Raw genomic sequence first — 15,661 nt, 5'->3', positions numbered from 1 at the left:
GGTGAGGCCCCAAACCCACCCAGCGGACGGGGAAAGCCCCGAAGAAGGGCAGGAAAAGGCGGAGGGGTGGGTGGGGGAGCTCAGCCTGGGGGCGAAGCGCGTGGCTGGGGAGGGGGAGGCGGGCGGGGGACGGCGGCACGGCTGGAACGGCTCCGCCGGGAGGGAGATCCCGACCTGGGAACGCCTCAGCCCGAGCGGGGCCGGGCAAAAACCCGGCAGATGTAGGGCTAAGGCAGGCGGGCAGCTCCCGCCCCGCGCTATAGATAGGGCCGCGCTGCCGCTGCACTTTTTATAGAGCGCGCACGGGGGAGGCACGGGCACCGCCACCGGCCTGCCGCGCTCCGCCAAACCCGCACCGAGCGCGGAGCGGAGCCGAGCGGCGCGCAGACGGCCGCGGGACCTCGGCGCGGAGGATACGCGGGGCCGCGGCGGCGCCTCCCGGCCGGCCGGGCGCGGCTGCCATCCGCCCGCAGTTCCGCGCGGCCGCCGCTTCCCTCCAGCGGCGCCGCGGGGCCGGGAGCGGAGCCGCCCTCGCGCGGCGCGGGGCTCCGCGGTACGGCCGGCGCGGGGCGCGGCGGGGCGGTGCTGCCCCCTGGCGGACAGCCCGGCGGGACGGGGAGAGGGGCGGGCGCTGCCGGGAAGCGCGGCCCCGTCCGCCGCGCGCGGGGCGAGGCGAGCCCGGGCTCGTGGCAGCGCGGGGCGGCGGAAGAGGAAGCGCGAGAGGGCGCGCGGGTCGCCGCGCTCGTTCCGCTCTCCTCGCGCCATGGGGAGGCCCAGGAAGGAGCCGGCCGGCCCCTCGTCCGCGCAGCCCGCGGCCTCCAAAGCGCCGCCCGCCGCTCCGCCGCCGTCCGCCACGGGCAGCCGGGCGGCCCGGAGCGCTCCGAGCGCGGGGCGGGGACGGGAGGCGAAGGGCGGCGGGGATCGGCCCCGACCCGCGGCGTCATCCCGCGGCGCCCGGGGCGACGGCGGGGAGCGGCGCGCGGCCGCCGCCGGGAGCCAGAAGAAGGCGGCGGGAAGCAAAGGGGCGCCCGGCCCGGCCGAGGGCGGCGCCGGAGGAGCTCCAGCGCGGGCCGACCCCGAGGCCGGCAGGGAGGCCGAGGCCGAGGCCGGCCCGCCCGGGGCCTCGTCGCGCTTCCCGCCCGCCCTGCAGAGCCCCGACATCCCCTGGGTGGAGCAGCAGACGCGCGGCCAACGCGCCAACCCGCAGTGGTACGCGTGGAGGGAGAACCGCATCACGGCGTCGCTGGCGCCGCGCATCGCCGGCAGCAGATTCGCCAACGGGAAGACGGACGAGGTGCCGCGGTCCTACCTGAAGGCGGTGGTGAGCCCCGCGCCCTCCGTGCAGACGCCGGCCACGTCGTGGGGTATCCGCAACGAGAAGGAGGCCGTGCGGGCCTACGAGCGGCTCAAGTCGCGGGAGGTGGGCCGGCCCGTGCGGGTGGACGAGTGCGGGCTCTTCATCCATAAGGAGAAGACGTGGATCGCCGCCAGCCCCGACGGCATCGTCACCGAGGCCGGCACGGGGAAGCGGCTGGGGCTGCTGGAGGTGAAGTGTCCCTACAAGCACCGCAACAGGACGGTGCGCGAGGCCTGCAAGGACAGGGACTTCTGCCTGGAGCTGAACGGCGACTCCTACGCGCTGAAGCGGGATCACGGCTACTTCACCCAGGTGCAGTGCCAGCTGGCGGCCACCGGCCTGCAGCACGCCGACTTCGTGGTGCACACCAAAAAGGAGACGGCCGTGGCGCCCGTGGAGTTCGACGCCGAGTTCTGGGGGAAGACGGTGCCCAAGCTGGAGAAGTTCTACACCGAGGCGGTCGCTCCACACCTGCAGCAGCAGCGGGCCGCCGGCTCGGCCTGGGCCAAGGAGGAGTAGAGCCGCTCGTCGCTCTCCCGGACGCTCGCTCGGCTTTGGCTGGGCCACGCAAACCCTGCTGGCAAAGCCCTAGCCTAGAAGCCGCACCTGAACTTTCTGCCGCTCCTGTTCTGTTCGCTGCTTCTGCCCCGATGGTACCGCATCGGGATGAAAGAAACGACACCAGCGAGGAATGATTTTGTTCTGCCTGGTGAGGTAGAAACACCCTGGAGCCACTCAGCACCCAGCCCAGCGCTCAGCCCCGCTGCCACCCCACACTCCTCGTTGCCCCCCGCTTCAAGCCCTGCGTGCTGTGTGCTGCAAGGCAGCACGTCACATCCCTCTGCACTGCAACTCTGTGGGGAAAACTGGATCCTTCAGCACCTAACACCTGGCAGGACTGAACCTCAGCTCCACTTGAGTGGGAACCGATCAGGACAGATTTATCTATCGTGCAAAAGCACAGCTATAGAGCCCGACCGTGATGTGCCTTAATGGCTGCAGCAGGCTGCAGGGACAGCCCTCGCCCCGAGCCGCCCCGCCGTGCTCAGGAACGGGAGCAGAGCAGCACAGGGCAGATGCCGCCCACCCAGGAGGTGAGGCTGCGGGTTCCTGCAGCAGCGCAGCAGGGAGGTGGGCATCGCCCCTTTGCTGTGTGATTCACTGTCAAATAAAACATCTGTTGAACCACTGCTTGGCTGTTGTGTGTGCAGCCTGGGGGGGTACCTGGATGGGGGGTTCAGCAGCTTGGCCAGCTCCCAGCCAACCCATGAGGGAAGGGAGAAGCAGGCCAAAGGCACCAGCGTTATGGCAAAAGTACTTTATTATGTACATACGACTCCAGCCACACTCCACAGGGCAAGGACCAGAATTTGCTATTTTACATATCAATACAAAGTAACTGTAAAAAAACATAAAGCACTTTTGGGGCCCAGGCTTTCCACAGGAGGAGAGGCACGGGGATGAGCCTGGGGATTGCTGGGTGGTTGGGGGGGGGGACGCCCCCCCACCTCCCCCAGCTGTGGTCCCATAGTAACCAGATGTGCAAGTAGGAGAGAACCCAGCTAAGAGAATTAGTGATGGGATGGGCGAGTTGGGGCTGTCCCACGCCCCGCTCCAGCAGCAGCGTGCCAGGGCCGGGCCAGGTGGCACCGGGACAGCAGCGGGGTCTGTGTTCCCCATCCACAAAGTGCAGAAGGCACCGGGCCAGGCTCTTTGGAGGGGCTGTGAAGTGGGATCTGGACAGTCAGTGCACGTGGGGCCCCAGAGCGCACACACCGCTCACAACCAAGGGCAATGGGGAAAAGCCTTCCGCTTTGAACTGAAAGGTAGGTCCTGTACCTCCAGAGCAGCAGTTGCATAGGAGAAGGGGCTTAAGGCCCGTTCCTGACATCAAACTTCACTCTATGTGTCGAGGAAAACGAAAGAAAAATACAAAAAAAAAAAAAAGAACCCAACCAGCCAACACAATACTTTCTCAGCTGGAGGGCACAGTCGGAAGCAAAGCCCTCCCAGCACCCAGCTCTGTCCGAGCTCAGCTCTCAGCATCACAGATGCTCCACCTGCAGGCAGGAGATGGCCGCAGGGTGCAAGGTTCAGTTGTTTGAAACGAGGAACACAGAAAAACCAACCAGAGCGCTTCCCGCTGCCCGTCCCATGCTCTGCTCACTCAGGGTAGCTGGGTTTCCTACCACCAACCTCACATCTTTTTCAGACAAGAGACTTTAGTGCAACCGGAGTATCTGAACCGAGAGGACTGAAAGAACTTTTCTAACCATCTACCATAGGATGCCCTTGCTGCACGCTGTTCTTCACCCAGCGGGACCACCCTGAGGTCTCAGGCACAGCAGCTGAAACCAGGAGCACCACAGACAGGGGCAGGGCCTCCCCTGTGCAGCCTGAGGGGCTGATGAGCCAGAGATGGACACCTGATGCCCAACACGGAGCAGCCTGGTCTGCTCCAGGGGTGGGCAGGGCCAATATTCATTCCTTCCTCTCATCCTAGGGAGCAGCACACTACACAGAGGAAGCTTGCCTGGGCTCTATCTACGTCCTGGAAGAGAACTTGGGTCAACTTGGGTCACTGGGGCTTTGCCATCACAGCCCACCTGAAGGTCTCAGGCAAGGACAACGGTGAGGGTAAAGGAGGATGGGAGTCACACCATGGAATAAGTGTAAGCTTCCACCACACCACACGGAAACTATTTGGACCAGGTTCTCCTCAGCTGGCCTGGGGGGAAGGCACAGAGCCAGGTTTGTGCAAGGACAGAGATGTATCTGAGTGACCCAACGCACGGCTCCTCTCCCCCAACACCTCTGGGGTAGCCGAGCTCCGCGGTCAACACGACGCCCGGGGAGGACGCGTGGCAGCTTCCAGGAGACAAGGAGCAAGGGGGACAGCCCAGCACCACAGCCCAGCCCTTCCCCTGCCGTTACTGCATTGATTGTCTAGCCAGACTGGGCTACAGCCTGAGGTGGAAAGAGGGCCCCCCCAGCCCCCCTGCTCAGTCACAGAAGCGCTTGCGGGGCACCGTCCGCGCCCTGTTGGAGCGGCGAATCTCCTGCTTGGCGTCACGACACCGCTGGCAGATGAAGATCTCAGGCACGTTGGATTTGCGGATCTTGGCACAAGAGAGGTGGATCCAGGTAGCACACTCGTTACATTCAATCATGGGCCTCCCTGCGAAGGGCTTCAGGCAGAAGCAGGTGATCAGATCCCAGGCGTCGTCATCTGCTTGGGGACAGACGGACACGGGTCAGAAACCGCCCCACAGCTGCGGTCTGACCCCCACCATGGGGCACAGCACCACCTCTGAAGCCACAGCCAGTCCCACTGGGAGAGCACCCCCCTACTCACCTTCTGCTTTGGTGTTGGGAGCTGCTGCAAATTCATCTGCTGGAGATGCGAAAGAGGAAAGAGAAAGAGAAAAAGTAAAGACCAGATCAGCAAGGCACCCATACGGCCCCCTCCCTGACACCTTTCCAGCCTGCACTGTGATCTCTGCAGAGGAAAGTCTCTAAAGAGTGGGTCAGCTCCTAGGTCTCTACTCTCTACTTCTCCCTAGCCCCTCACGGGCAGAAGCCAGGACCATATGCAAGTACAGGTGGCCCTGGCCGAGGGAGGGTCGGTGTTTGGCACCAATCATAGCACGGCTCTGTTCCTTCAGGCACTCACCACTGAGCTGAGAGCTCCCTCTGCTCGCATCTTCCCCTTCGCTTTGGTCCAAGGTACTACAAGAACCGGGGCTTTTCCTCCCTCCGGAGCACTGCTCCTGCTCCTTTAGCTGCGGCTCATCTCCTGCTGGCTTCCCCGCTCCCTGTGCTCCGTGCACCCAGTCCTTCTCCTCCTTCATCAGCTCCTCCAGGAGGGCGCGGGGCTGTGGGTCCCCGGCCAGGTTGAGGGGGGGCTCTAAGAGCTCTTCTTTGCCAGGCGGCACCCGTCCCTCCAGCGCAGCCAGCTCTGTGCCCCGCTCCTGCTCTAACCCGAAGCCTTTCCCGGCGCTCAGCTTCTCCACCTCCTGCTCCAAGATGAGTTTCTTCACCGGCGGCTTCTTCCGCTTCGTCTGCTGGGGCCGGACATCATAGAAGCCGGTGGGGAAGGCAGGGCAGCCCAGAAGCAGGCTGCTGTCTGCAGCCCCCCTGGCCGCGCTGCGGCTGCTCCTGTCATCTGCCAGGAGATGGAGATCAGAGGAGTGGGAGGAGGCCCAGCTATCGCTGTCCTGCGTGCTCCCCGTGCTGTTCTGGGGGCTCATGCTGCCGCCGTGGCTCCAGGGCTCATTCTGCAAGGGGGGAAAACACAGCAACGGTGTGAGATGCAGCAGGGATGCCGGGGGAACCGCGGGGACGGCGCCAGACCGCAGCACGGACAGCAGGTCAGCCTCCAGGGGAGGCAGGCAGAAGGGGCCTTCTGTGGGGGGCTCACCTCATCGGGGTAGGGGATGTACCCGGCGTAGGCCAACACGAAGGTGCAGAACTGGTTGAAATCCTCCACGGTTCTCTGGCGCTTCTGCGAGGGCTGCAAGGAACGGCGCCTCAGGGTCAGACCGTGCCCGCACACCCAGTCCCAGCGCCGGCAGATGGACGGACAGACAGACAGACAGACAGACGGACGGACGGACCGACGGGGTCCCCGAGCGGCCGCCCCACCCCCAGCCCGCCGTGCGACACGCGCAGCCCGGTCCCTTCGCCCCCCACCGCGGGGCACGCCCAGCAGCGCAGGAACCGTGAGTCAGTGCCGGGGGAGCCCCGGGATCCCGGGGACGGGCGGGGGCGCAAAGTCCGGGGGACGGCGCTCCGGGAGAAGGGCCCCCACCCCCTTACGGCACGGGGCGGGGAGCGGCGCGGGGGGAACGGGAGCGGGGACGGCACCCACCGCACCCCCTCCCCCCCGCACCGCCCCGGCCCGGCCGGTCCCCGCCGACACCTGATCGCTCCCAAGATGGCGCCCGCGCTCCCGGGCTGCCCCCGGCCCCCCCCCAGCCCTCCTCCCCCCCGCGGGGCTCCGCTCCCCCCGCACCGGGGCCGCGCGCACAGCTCCGAGGCCCGGCCACGCGTGGGGGTGGGGGAGGTGGGTCGTGGAGCTCTTCCCACCCCCGGGGGCACCGCAGCCAACAGCCCCCCCATCCCAGCACGGCACCGCCGCGCAGCTGAACCCCACTCCCCCAGCACAGAGTCCTCCCAACCCCCACCCCCCCCTTCAGGGCCTCGCGCACACACACACAGCCCCCCCGCCCAACTCATAAAGATCCCCATACACACACACAGTCCCCCCAGCTCACGTAGATCTCCCCCCCACACACACACAACCCCCCCAGCGCCCCCCCCACCCCTCACACAGACCTTCGACACACACACAGAGCCCGAGCCCCCCCCCGAGCCCCCTCCCTCACACACACACACACACACACTCACAGCCCCCTCCCCCAGGGCCCCGCACACACACACACACACACACACACACTCACACACACAGCCTCCCCCCCCTCCCCCGGCCACGCCGTAGCCGCACACACACACACGCACACACACACACGCACACGCTCCCCCCGCCCCACGAACTGCCGCTCAGCCGCCCCCCCCCCAACCCCTCTCCCCCCCCCTCACCCCGCACACAGCCCCCCCCCCCCCCCCCCCCCCCCCCCCCCCCCCCATCCCCCCACCCCGGACCCCCCCGGACCCCGCTCACCTCCTCGCCCCCCGGTGAGGCGGGGCTGGGCACGGGGCTGCTCCCCGCCGATCGCGGCCCTCCGTCCCCACCGGCGCTCATCGCCGCCGGGCTCTCCTGCAGCAGCAGCGGCGGCAGCGGTGCGGAGCGGAGCGAACGGTCTGTCGGCGTCCGCCGCCGGTCGGAGCGCGGCCGTCAGCACCGCCCCGGCCGCAGGGGCGGGCCCACCTGGTGGCGGGGAGGGCGGCGGGGCGGTGCCTGGTGCGGGCCGGACCCCCCCCCCCGCCCCCGGGACCCGCACACCGCCCCCGGGCCCCTCCCACTCAGCCCAGACCCCCCCCCCCTTCCTCCCCCGAGCCCCGCGGCGCCCCACGCTCGGTGCTGGGTGACCCCCCCCTCCTCCACGTAACCCCTCACAGACACGAGAGCGGCGCGCCCGTAGCGTTCCGGTTTTATTTACACCGCGGGCTCCTCCGTGCCCGCGGGCACCCCGAGGGTACGGAGCCCCGGGGGGGTGGGGTGGGGGGGGTAGGGGGAAAGGCAAAGCGCGCCCCGACCCCCGCGCGTCCAGGGGGTGGGGGGAGGTGGGGGCACTTGTAGCAGCAAAAGGCCTCGCTTTGTGCTGGGGGGGGGCGGGGAAAGCAACACCACTGCTGGGGAAGGGGGGCGAGCAGAGAAAGAGCAGGGCTGCCCCCTAACCCCCCCCAGCGTGGGGCACAGCGGTATGGGGGCACGCCGCCTTCCCTCGTCCCAGCACAGAGCGGCACCCGCAGCCCCACGCCGGCCTCACACCGCACGCACGGGGTGAGGGCACCGAGAGCAGCGCAGCCGGGGGGCCACCACGGCCCCCCCCGGCCTTATAGGAATCCCTCTTTGCGGAACTGCTCCTTCAGGATGTCCCTGTACTGGTCGAAGCCGCCCTCGATGCGGGTGACGGTGGCGTTCTCGCAGACCCACAGCTCGTGGCACACCAGGCGGATGAAGCACTCGTCGTGGGACACCAGGATGATGCCGCCCTGCCCACGCGCCACGATGGAGAGGGACTGAGCACGGCTGGCAGCGGGGGGGCTCCGGCTGAGACACCCCAACTGGAGGCCGTGGGGAGCTTGAGGAAAACGAGGGGGAGGTCGCCTTACCCGGAACTTATTCAGCGCCTTCGCCAGCGCCTCGATGGTCTCCATATCCAGATGGTTGGTCGGCTCATCCAGGATGTAGAAGTTGGGGCTGGAAGAGAGGACAGCACCGGGAGCGCTACGCTGGGAGCACGGGATGCATCCCACTCAGCTCAAAGCAGCAGCAGAGAGCCGCTGCATCCTTCCGCCCCACAAAGGAAGGATCCACAAAGGCCCCAAAAGCGGGGCTTCATCTGCAGGGCAGCAGCGGGTCTCCGGCTGCCCGCCTTCCTCACGGTGAAGCGAGCGCCAGGGATGCAGCCGTACAAAAACGAAGGGCCTCTGGGAGAGAATTACCAGGACATGGTCATCTGGGCAAAGGCCACCCGGCTCTTCTGGCCCCCCGACAGGCTGGCCACGGGGCGCACAGCCAGCTCCCCTGACACGCCGTAGCTCCCCAGCTGGTGCCGGTACTCCTCCTCCGTCTTCCCTGCAGAGCACAGCACAAGGTGGCCGTAGCACATGGGCGCCCAGTGCCTCGGGATGGGGCGGCTGCGCGGAGGCGGTGCCCGAAAGGAAGTTTAGAGGGGGAAAACCTGACTGGAACGTGGAAGGCAGGAGCTGAGGAGAGGGCTCAGATCCCTCCACGTCTCCAAAACCTACCTGGGAACTTCCTGGCCAGCAACTCTACGGCACTGATGTTCAAGTCCAGCTGATCCACGTGGTGCTGGCTGAAATAGCCGATTTTTAGGTTTCTGCAGAATGAGAAGAAATGGGGAAGTGGCACCCAGCCCCGTAACCACAGCGCTCCCAGCCCCACTGTAGGAAGGGGCACAAGAATGGGTGAGCAGCCACCACTCCTTCCCCCCGGCCCTTCCTACCAGGTACCTGTGAGCATGTCTGATCCCTCTGACCGGTGCCAGCTCCCCCATTAAGATCTTCAGCATGGTTGACTTGCCAGCTCCGTTTTCCCCAACCTAGAGAAGCAGCAGCAGCAGCGTTGGAGAGCATGAAACCCACAGAGCTGCCTCGGGGATGGGGCAGCGCTGAGGGAATGTCAGCCCTCTTGGATGATCACGCAGCACTGCTGGAACCCGTTCCCCGGTCCCTGAGCTTAAGGACTAGCCGGCCCAGCCCCCCATTTGCAAGCACACAGCTGGAGGATGAGGACCCGACACTGAAGCTGGCTTTGCTCTGAGCAGGGACTCGGAGGTCACTGTCGCTCTGCCATCCCACGTACCACGCAGATGCGGGACTCCAGGTCAGCGGAGACAGACAGGGAACGGAATATGTAGTGACTTGGGTCGTAACAGAAGTCTACTTCATCCAGCTGCAGGATAGGAGGGGAGAACTTCTCAAAGCCATCGGGGAACCTGGGAAGGCAGGAGGAGGTGAGGACGGCCAGGAACTTCAGGACTCTGCTCAGAAGGGAAGCCGGGTCCCTTCCAAGCAAGGGCTCAGGCGACACTTACTTCATCATCACCTCGGACTCCTTGTCCACGGGTTTCAGCTCTGGCCTGCAAATAGGAAAGCCACGGTGTAACTACGGCGCCTTGCACTGACCCCACACCAGAAACCCACGTACAGACTTCAGCTCTGCAGAGCCTCATCCTGGCCAAAGCCTCCGGACCAGAGACGCAGCACCCAAAGCCCAAACCACCCCATCCCCCCAGACACAGTGTCCTCCAGGTTCTCCCGCGAACGCTGTTTTCTTCCCATCGGCACTGCCCCCTCCCCACCCCTGCAGAGCAGCGGGACGGGCACTCACAGCTTCTCCAGCAGCTTGAGCTTGCTCTGCACTTGGGATGCCCGGTTTGCGTTGTAGCGAAAGCGGTCGATGAAAACCTACAAGTGAACAAAACCCCGTTCAGCCACAGCCACCCCAGCGCTGCTGAGCCTTCCGCAACAACAGAGCCACAGCCACAGATCACAGCAATGAATATGGGAAGCCTGGGATGCTTGCTAGGGGCAAGGAGAAAGGGGCAAGGCTGGGAGGAGCGTCCCAGCCCTCCTGGTTTCTCCCAGTACCTGGATATGCTCACGGTACTGCTGCTGCGCCTCGTACTCCCGCTGCTGGTTCTTCAGCCGCTCCTCCTTGGTCTTCATGAAGTTCTCAAAGTCCCCACGGTACGTGTCCAGCCGCTGCGAGTGCAGGTGGATGATGTCCGTGGCCACCGTGTTCAGGAAGTTCCTGTCGTGGGACACCACGAGGATGGTCGACTGCCAGGTCTGGAGGAGACAGCGAGAGGGAGACCTGAGGGAGCCCGAGTGCCACCGCCCAGCAGGGCAGGACACCGCCCTGGGAGGATGTCCCCATCCCCGTCCCCTGGTGCACGTCCAGCACAGCTCTGCCCTGTTCCCACCCCTACCTGCAGGTAGTTCTCGAGCCACAGGATGGCCCTCACGTCCAGCATGTTCGTCGGCTCTGAGGGAAGAGAAAAAAAGGCCCCGAGGTCGGGTCAGGAGGGACTGGGATGGCTGGACGATGCTTTTTTACACGGGAAAGACCGGTGACCAGCCCACGTGGCTGCCCAGGCAGGTTTCCCGGGTGAGGATGGCTCCACGCCACTGCCAGGGAGCGCTGACAGCCCTGTCACCCAAGCTATTTTGGGCAGGCAGCTAAAGGCCACGCTGCCTTCCCAACCCAGCAAGGGCACGGGCAGACCCGGCAGCAGGGTTAGAGGGACCTGTGGTATCGACTTACCGTCCAGCAGAAGGAGGTCTGGCCTAGGGAAACCAAGACATGGGCATCAGAAGCAAAAAGAGCACAGGGTCAAGGCAGAGCACGTTTCACCACACACAGAGCTGCGATGCCTCAAAAGCTCCCCACCCTGACAGTCTGAGAGGACCCCCAGGCAGCCCCCCTGCCCCCTGCAACACGGACACCAAGGAAGGTGAACCACACAGAGTGAAAGCCTGGACACCAACCTGGCAAACAGGGCTCTGGCTAAGGCCAGTCTCATTCTCCAGCCTCCAGAAAACTCTCTGAGCAGAGAAGAGATTGCAGAGAAGGGTTACAGCCTAATCAGAATAACTCAAGCCCATTCAAATTTTGATGCCTAGAGCCGGGGGACTTACTTGGTTGTCTGTTGCTGCATCTTTGCATTAAAGCCCAGCCCAGCGAGAATGACAGATGCCCTGGGGAAAAGCAGAGAGAACTGGAACACAGATACACCATCTGTTCGCAGAGCTCAGTCTGAGCTCCCGGACCCACGGTCACCACAGGCACTCTGCTACGTAGCTTAAGGCTGCCTTGGTGCAGGAAAACTTCCCTACAGGTCCAAGAGCAGCATTTGGCTGCAAAACGCAGTCCAGTAAGACACAGCATCCACATGCAGTCCCAGGAGACTGACAAGAAGCTCTCAGCTCACTATCACCAGTATCCCAGAGATACTCTCTAGACAGCAGGAATGTGGGGAGGTGTGAGCGGAGCTGCAGTAACAGTGCCATTTGGGAGGAAAAAAGGCAACAACAAAACCTCCGGCTTCTGGGGATGCTCAACGATCTCTAACCCAGAAGAGCTATGACAGAAGTAGAGAACAGCAGCAGGGAGAGCCCCTGTCCCCACACGCAGGATTGCAGGGCCGCACCACTGTTCTTCTGTGCTCCAAACCACGTCTGGCCGTGCCAGCAGACAGCAGTGCCACAGGGCTGTCTCACCTCGCCGGGGCCTTGTCTGCCTCAATCTCCTCCAGCTTGGCGTAGATCTCCGATAGCCTGGCACCTTCCGTCCCTTCTCCCCTGGAGCAGAGCAGAGAGAAGAAGAGGTCGGGATCTGAGCGCTGGGGGAGGCTGATCACCCCAAGCAGGACTAAGGCAAGCAAGACCTCACGGATAAAAGGCTGCAGCAATGAGCATCTCACCTGCCAGCATTCACTTTGGCCGTCAGCTCCTTTTCCTCCCTCAGCAGGCTCTCGCGAGTGGTGTCACACTCCAGCACGCTCTGCAGGGCTGGCGTCTCATCACCCGCCACCTCCTGCTCCACGTGGAGGATGCTGATGTGCGAGGGAATGCGCAGGCTCCGACTGGCGATCATCTTCAGCAGCGTGGTCTTCCCCAGCCCATTCCTGCCCACCAGCCCATAGCGCCGTCCAAACGCCAGGTTCAGGTCTGCTCCTGCCAGCAGGACCCTGCAGAGAGGGAACAGGCAGGTACCTGCTCAGGCTGCCCCACGGAGAGAGAGGCTCCGTCCCACCTCCCCACCTGCACTCACCGCTCACCGAAGGAGACATCGAAGTTCTCAATGCGTACGTCGTACGACTTGTTCTTGCCCGACGACTCCATGCGGGTCTCCTTCTTGCTGGCAGCTTGGCTGGCAGTCGCCTCCTCGAGGACTCTGCAGTAGGTAGAATGCAGAGAAGGGGCTCAATGGGAAAGCTCTGTATGCTCACATCCCAGCCAGAGCAGCCTGGGGGTGCTGGAGGCACCGCTGTACTCACAGAGGGCCAGATGACTTCACGGAATCCCGCTCCATCCTCTTGTCCTGCTTGGCTTTCAGCTTGGCTTCTGCCTTCTCCAGTTTCTTGGCGTTCACCATCTGGGGCAAAAGTGTGAGAGCACATCTGTGGCAAAAGCCCCAAAAACCCAACTCCAAGAGAAAAGAGATCTGTCGTTCCCTCATGCCTGGAAGGAATGGAGGGCAGAAGGGAGCTAGGACTGTGCAACTGGGGCAGACTCGAGGAAGCTAATGGGGCCGGTACGGCACTTCGGGAATGCAGTCCTAAACCAATGCCTTGTACACAATGGTTTGGCCTCAGCAAGCAGAGTTTGGCTGACCCTACCCCATATGCTCATTCCCCATGACTCGTTTCTCTGGTTTCAGGGTCTTGAGTCAGCCAAGGCACTTCAACAGCACCAACATGCCTGGCGGTTGGATTAGATGATCTCCGTAGTTCATTTCCAATCCCTATGATTCTGCAATCCTGAGCTATCCCAGCACCTCCTTCACTCACCCTACATCTACCCCAGCCCAGCACCACTGAGCGTTTCCTCTCCCATTAAACTTTAGCCAGTTTGGAATTAGCTCAGGTTATGCAGTGGATCAATCGTGGCAGAGCCAAAAAACATATAATTAAACCTGGAGGCAAGAAGCAGCCCAGTGTTTTAACCTGGCTTCCGATCTTGGCCAGGCTCTCAGCTCACTCCTGCATCACATCACATACCTGTGGCTGACTGAGAGCGCTCCCAGGTATTTCTAGGCAGCTCTGAGCCACAGGAGCACATCACAGACCTGCACGCTATGCTGAGAGCATCTCGTTACTGCGGCCATAGCCCAGTACCTACAGACGCGTTGAGTCACTCTGTAAGCAATACGGAGCTCCTCAAATCTCCCAGCAGGACGTGTCCTCCAAGACCTGGGAGGCCTCCCAGGACCTCCTCTGAATCTTTTCCAGTTTCTCTAAGGATCATCTTTGAGTTGCAGACACAAGAGCCAGACAGCGAGCTGGGGAGCAGCAGCCCCAGTGCCAACAGCAGCAGCAGCCGCCAGCTCTCCCTGAGGGCTCCCATTCACACGCATGGAGATAGCATTGGGTCTCAGCCTCCACGTGTACCCAGGGAGGGAGAGCACCACAACAGGTCCTGCCCACCGCACAAAGGTGCCGCTGTCCTGGCCTTGTTACTGCACAGCTGTCCCCATAGTCAAGCCCTGGGGCACCCAACGCAGAACACAACCTGCCCCACACCTAACAGCTGTGGGGGGCTTGGCTCTCACTGAGCAGGGCAAGAAGCCCTCCTGTACATCGTAACCACTCGATCAAAGCTGTGCTGTAGAAGCCAAAGTCCTTCCCAAAGTTAGAGACACTGCACTCTGAGCATTACCGCTTGACTGACCATGCTTTGAAACTCATTAAGATAAGGGAAAGTAGAGCTCATCAAGTTAATAACCTGTTAGCTCCCTCTGAACCTTTACGCAAGCAAGGCCAAGAGCTTCAGCGATGATGCAAAGGCACGGCACCCCCGTACCCCCCGTGCTCTACTGCTACCTTTGATCCTGGCAACCCCAGCAGGTGAGGGGACCGCAGCGGGGCACAGAGCTGCAGCCCCACGCAAGGGTTATCCCAGCAGCCCACCCACGGGCCGCAGCCCCCACTTACCGACGTCTGGCCTCTCTTCAGCAGCAGCCCCGGCAGCAGCTCCGTGCTGGCATCTGTGAGGGGATGGGGGGTGAGCGGTGGGGTCCCCTCTCCTGGGGGACGGGGGGTCGGAGGATGGGGGGAACGAAGGATGGGAGATATGGAGGACCGAAGGACAGAGGACTGAGCGACGGGGGACCGAAGGACAGGAGAACCCAAAGATGAAGGGACTGAAGGGCGGCTTCCACACACCCCAGCAGTTCAGCCCCGGGACGAGGCGGAGCGGTGCGGGGTTGGGGACGCAGGGCTGGGGCCGGACTGCCCCATCGAGCCCCCCGGGGGGCCTCAGCCCGCCGCCACCCCCCGGCCGCCGCTCACCGTATCCGTCGGTGATCTGGGAGAGCTGGATGGGGGCGTCCAGCAGCACCTGGCTGCAGCGCTGCGCCCGGGCTTCGTCCCTGCGGGAGAGAGGAGGGTCGGGAGGCCTCGGAGCCGCGGCCGGGCGGGACGGGGGGCGGCGGGGCGCTGCTTACAGCTGGAGGCAGTTGAAGAGGCGCTGGCACACGTCGCGGATGGCCCGCTCGTCCTTGCCGTCCCGCGACACCTCCTGCAGCAGTTCGCCCACCGCCTCCACCAGCTCGTCCACCGACTCGAAGTCCGCGCCGCTGCTGTGCAGGATCCCTGCGGGCACGCGGCGCTATGCCTATCGCGACACAAGCGACGGGCGGCCCCCCCTCCCCCGAGCGGCTCCGTCGCGACTCCTCCGAGGCGGGGAGGCGCTCACCCGTCACGTAAGCGAACACCTCGCCGTCCAGCTCCGGGAATTCGCTGCGGAGGATGTCGGAACACGACGCCATGGCGCTGCCGGAGCGGGGCCCGGCCCCAGTGCTGCCGCACGGAGCCCGGCCCCGCGGCACAGGCGGAAGAAGCGGCGGCGGCGGCGGCGCGCGGGGGCTGCCGGGAGAGCGGCGCCATGTTCGCGGGGCGTGCTGGGAAATGTAGTCCCGGGGGAGAGCGCGTGCGCAGTGCGGGGCACGGGGGCGCGCTGCCACGTGGGGCGCTGGGCACAGAAGGGATGGAGTTTCGCAGCTCAACCACTGATCTTTTATTTTTGTTGTTGTTCTCGTTTTTACAGACATGCGCCGGCAGCAGGCTCACAGAAAAGAAGGAGCTGCCCTCCTCGTTCCAAGGGGCTGCGCGTGCTCGGGCACCCCGAGCACTGCACTTCCCCGCAGCTGCCAAAAAGTACAGGGGAAAAAACAAAACTTAGGCTTTTTGCAGCTGCCAATACATGCCGGCAGCTGGAAGCACATTGATCAGGCAGTAAGAAGTGCGGGTTCAGCCCCACCGCAGCTTTCAGGAAGCTAGGAGCCTCCCAGCATACAGCAGGCAGCTGTGGAAGCCACAGCTGGAACTGAGCACCAGCACAGCTGGAAATAAGCCCTGGCTCGGCTAG

The 15,661-nt window shown here is 64.1% G+C and overlaps 3 protein-coding genes across 5 annotated transcripts; 1 reads left to right on the top strand and 2 right to left on the bottom strand.

Moving 5' to 3' along the window:
* Positions 1 to 744: 744 nt before the first annotated feature.
* On the top strand, positions 745 to 2,547 carry LOC112533016 (collagen alpha-1(I) chain-like). The gene has a single exon (XM_025153675.3). It carries the CDS (start codon positions 764 to 766, stop codon positions 1,874 to 1,876), a length of 1,113 nt encoding a protein of 370 aa, XP_025009443.3. The 5' UTR covers positions 745 to 763; the 3' UTR covers positions 1,877 to 2,547.
* A 113-nt stretch (positions 2,548 to 2,660) lies between these two features.
* LOC101747338 (PHD finger protein 13-like) lies at positions 2,661 to 7,222 on the bottom strand. 2 transcript variants are annotated; one of them, XM_015291556.4, is made up of 5 exons: positions 7,041 to 7,222; positions 5,778 to 5,870; positions 5,031 to 5,634; positions 4,713 to 4,751; positions 2,661 to 4,586 (listed from the first exon to the last, which is right to left on the bottom strand). In XM_015291556.4, the coding sequence occupies exons 1-5, from the start codon at positions 7,119 to 7,121 to the stop codon at positions 4,360 to 4,362; spliced, it is 1,044 nt and encodes a 347-aa protein (XP_015147042.2). In that variant the 5' UTR covers positions 7,122 to 7,222; the 3' UTR covers positions 2,661 to 4,359. The 2 variants fall into 2 exon arrangements, with proteins under 2 accessions (XP_015147042.2, XP_015147043.2); XM_015291557.4 differs by having other exon boundaries at positions 4,713 to 4,748.
* A 236-nt stretch (positions 7,223 to 7,458) lies between these two features.
* On the bottom strand, positions 7,459 to 15,120 carry ABCF3 (ATP binding cassette subfamily F member 3). Of its 2 annotated transcripts, none has more exons than XM_040705689.2 (21): positions 14,990 to 15,120; positions 14,739 to 14,886; positions 14,584 to 14,663; positions 14,227 to 14,279; positions 12,571 to 12,668; positions 12,345 to 12,467; positions 11,995 to 12,261; positions 11,792 to 11,872; positions 11,210 to 11,269; positions 11,060 to 11,116; positions 10,836 to 10,858; positions 10,501 to 10,556; positions 10,160 to 10,360; positions 9,900 to 9,976; positions 9,604 to 9,648; positions 9,372 to 9,504; positions 9,020 to 9,108; positions 8,795 to 8,886; positions 8,489 to 8,621; positions 8,156 to 8,275; positions 7,459 to 8,035 (listed from the first exon to the last, which is right to left on the bottom strand). In XM_040705689.2, exons 1-20 carry the CDS (start codon positions 15,060 to 15,062, stop codon positions 8,167 to 8,169), a joined length of 1,998 nt encoding a protein of 665 aa, XP_040561623.1. In that variant the 5' UTR covers positions 15,063 to 15,120; the 3' UTR covers positions 7,459 to 8,035; positions 8,156 to 8,166. The 2 variants fall into 2 exon arrangements, with proteins under 2 accessions (XP_040561623.1, XP_422757.6); XM_422757.8 differs by having other exon boundaries at positions 8,156 to 8,243.
* Between the last annotated feature and the right edge of the window lie 541 nt (positions 15,121 to 15,661).

Source organism: Gallus gallus, chromosome 9 (assembly GCF_016699485.2).
Source record: "Gallus gallus isolate bGalGal1 chromosome 9, bGalGal1.mat.broiler.GRCg7b, whole genome shotgun sequence".
NCBI lineage: Eukaryota > Metazoa > Chordata > Aves > Galliformes > Phasianidae > Gallus > Gallus gallus.
Note: the sequence above shows the minus strand (reverse complement) of the source record. Positions and strands in the feature narration are given on the sequence as shown.

What these genes read in the sequence shown, in the direction of transcription:
- ABCF3 (XM_422757.8), bottom strand. Translation starts at nt 15,062, where the DNA reads ATGGCGTCGTGTTCCGACATCCTCCGCAGCGAATTCCCGGAGCTGGAC. An exon ending in CCAGATCACCGACGGATACG is followed by an intron (nt 14,280 to 14,583) that starts GTGAGCGGCGGC and finishes ATCCCCTCACAG; the next exon opens with ATGCCAGCACGGAGCTGCTG. An exon ending in TGGAGTCCCGCATCTGCGTG is followed by an intron (nt 9,109 to 9,371) that starts GTACGTGGGATG and finishes CTGCTTCTCTAG; the next exon opens with GTTGGGGAAAACGGAGCTGG.
- LOC112533016 (XM_025153675.3), top strand. Translation starts at nt 764, where the DNA reads ATGGGGAGGCCCAGGAAGGAGCCGGCCGGCCCCTCGTCCGCGCAGCCC.
- LOC101747338 (XM_015291556.4), bottom strand. Translation starts at nt 7,121, where the DNA reads ATGAGCGCCGGTGGGGACGGAGGGCCGCGATCGGCGGGGAGCAGCCCC. An exon ending in ACATCCCCTACCCCGATGAG is followed by an intron (nt 5,635 to 5,777) that starts GTGAGCCCCCCA and finishes CCCCCCTTGCAG; the next exon opens with AATGAGCCCTGGAGCCACGG. An exon ending in AGGGAGCTCTCAGCTCAGTG is followed by an intron (nt 4,752 to 5,030) that starts GTGAGTGCCTGA and finishes TCGCATCTCCAG; the next exon opens with CAGATGAATTTGCAGCAGCT.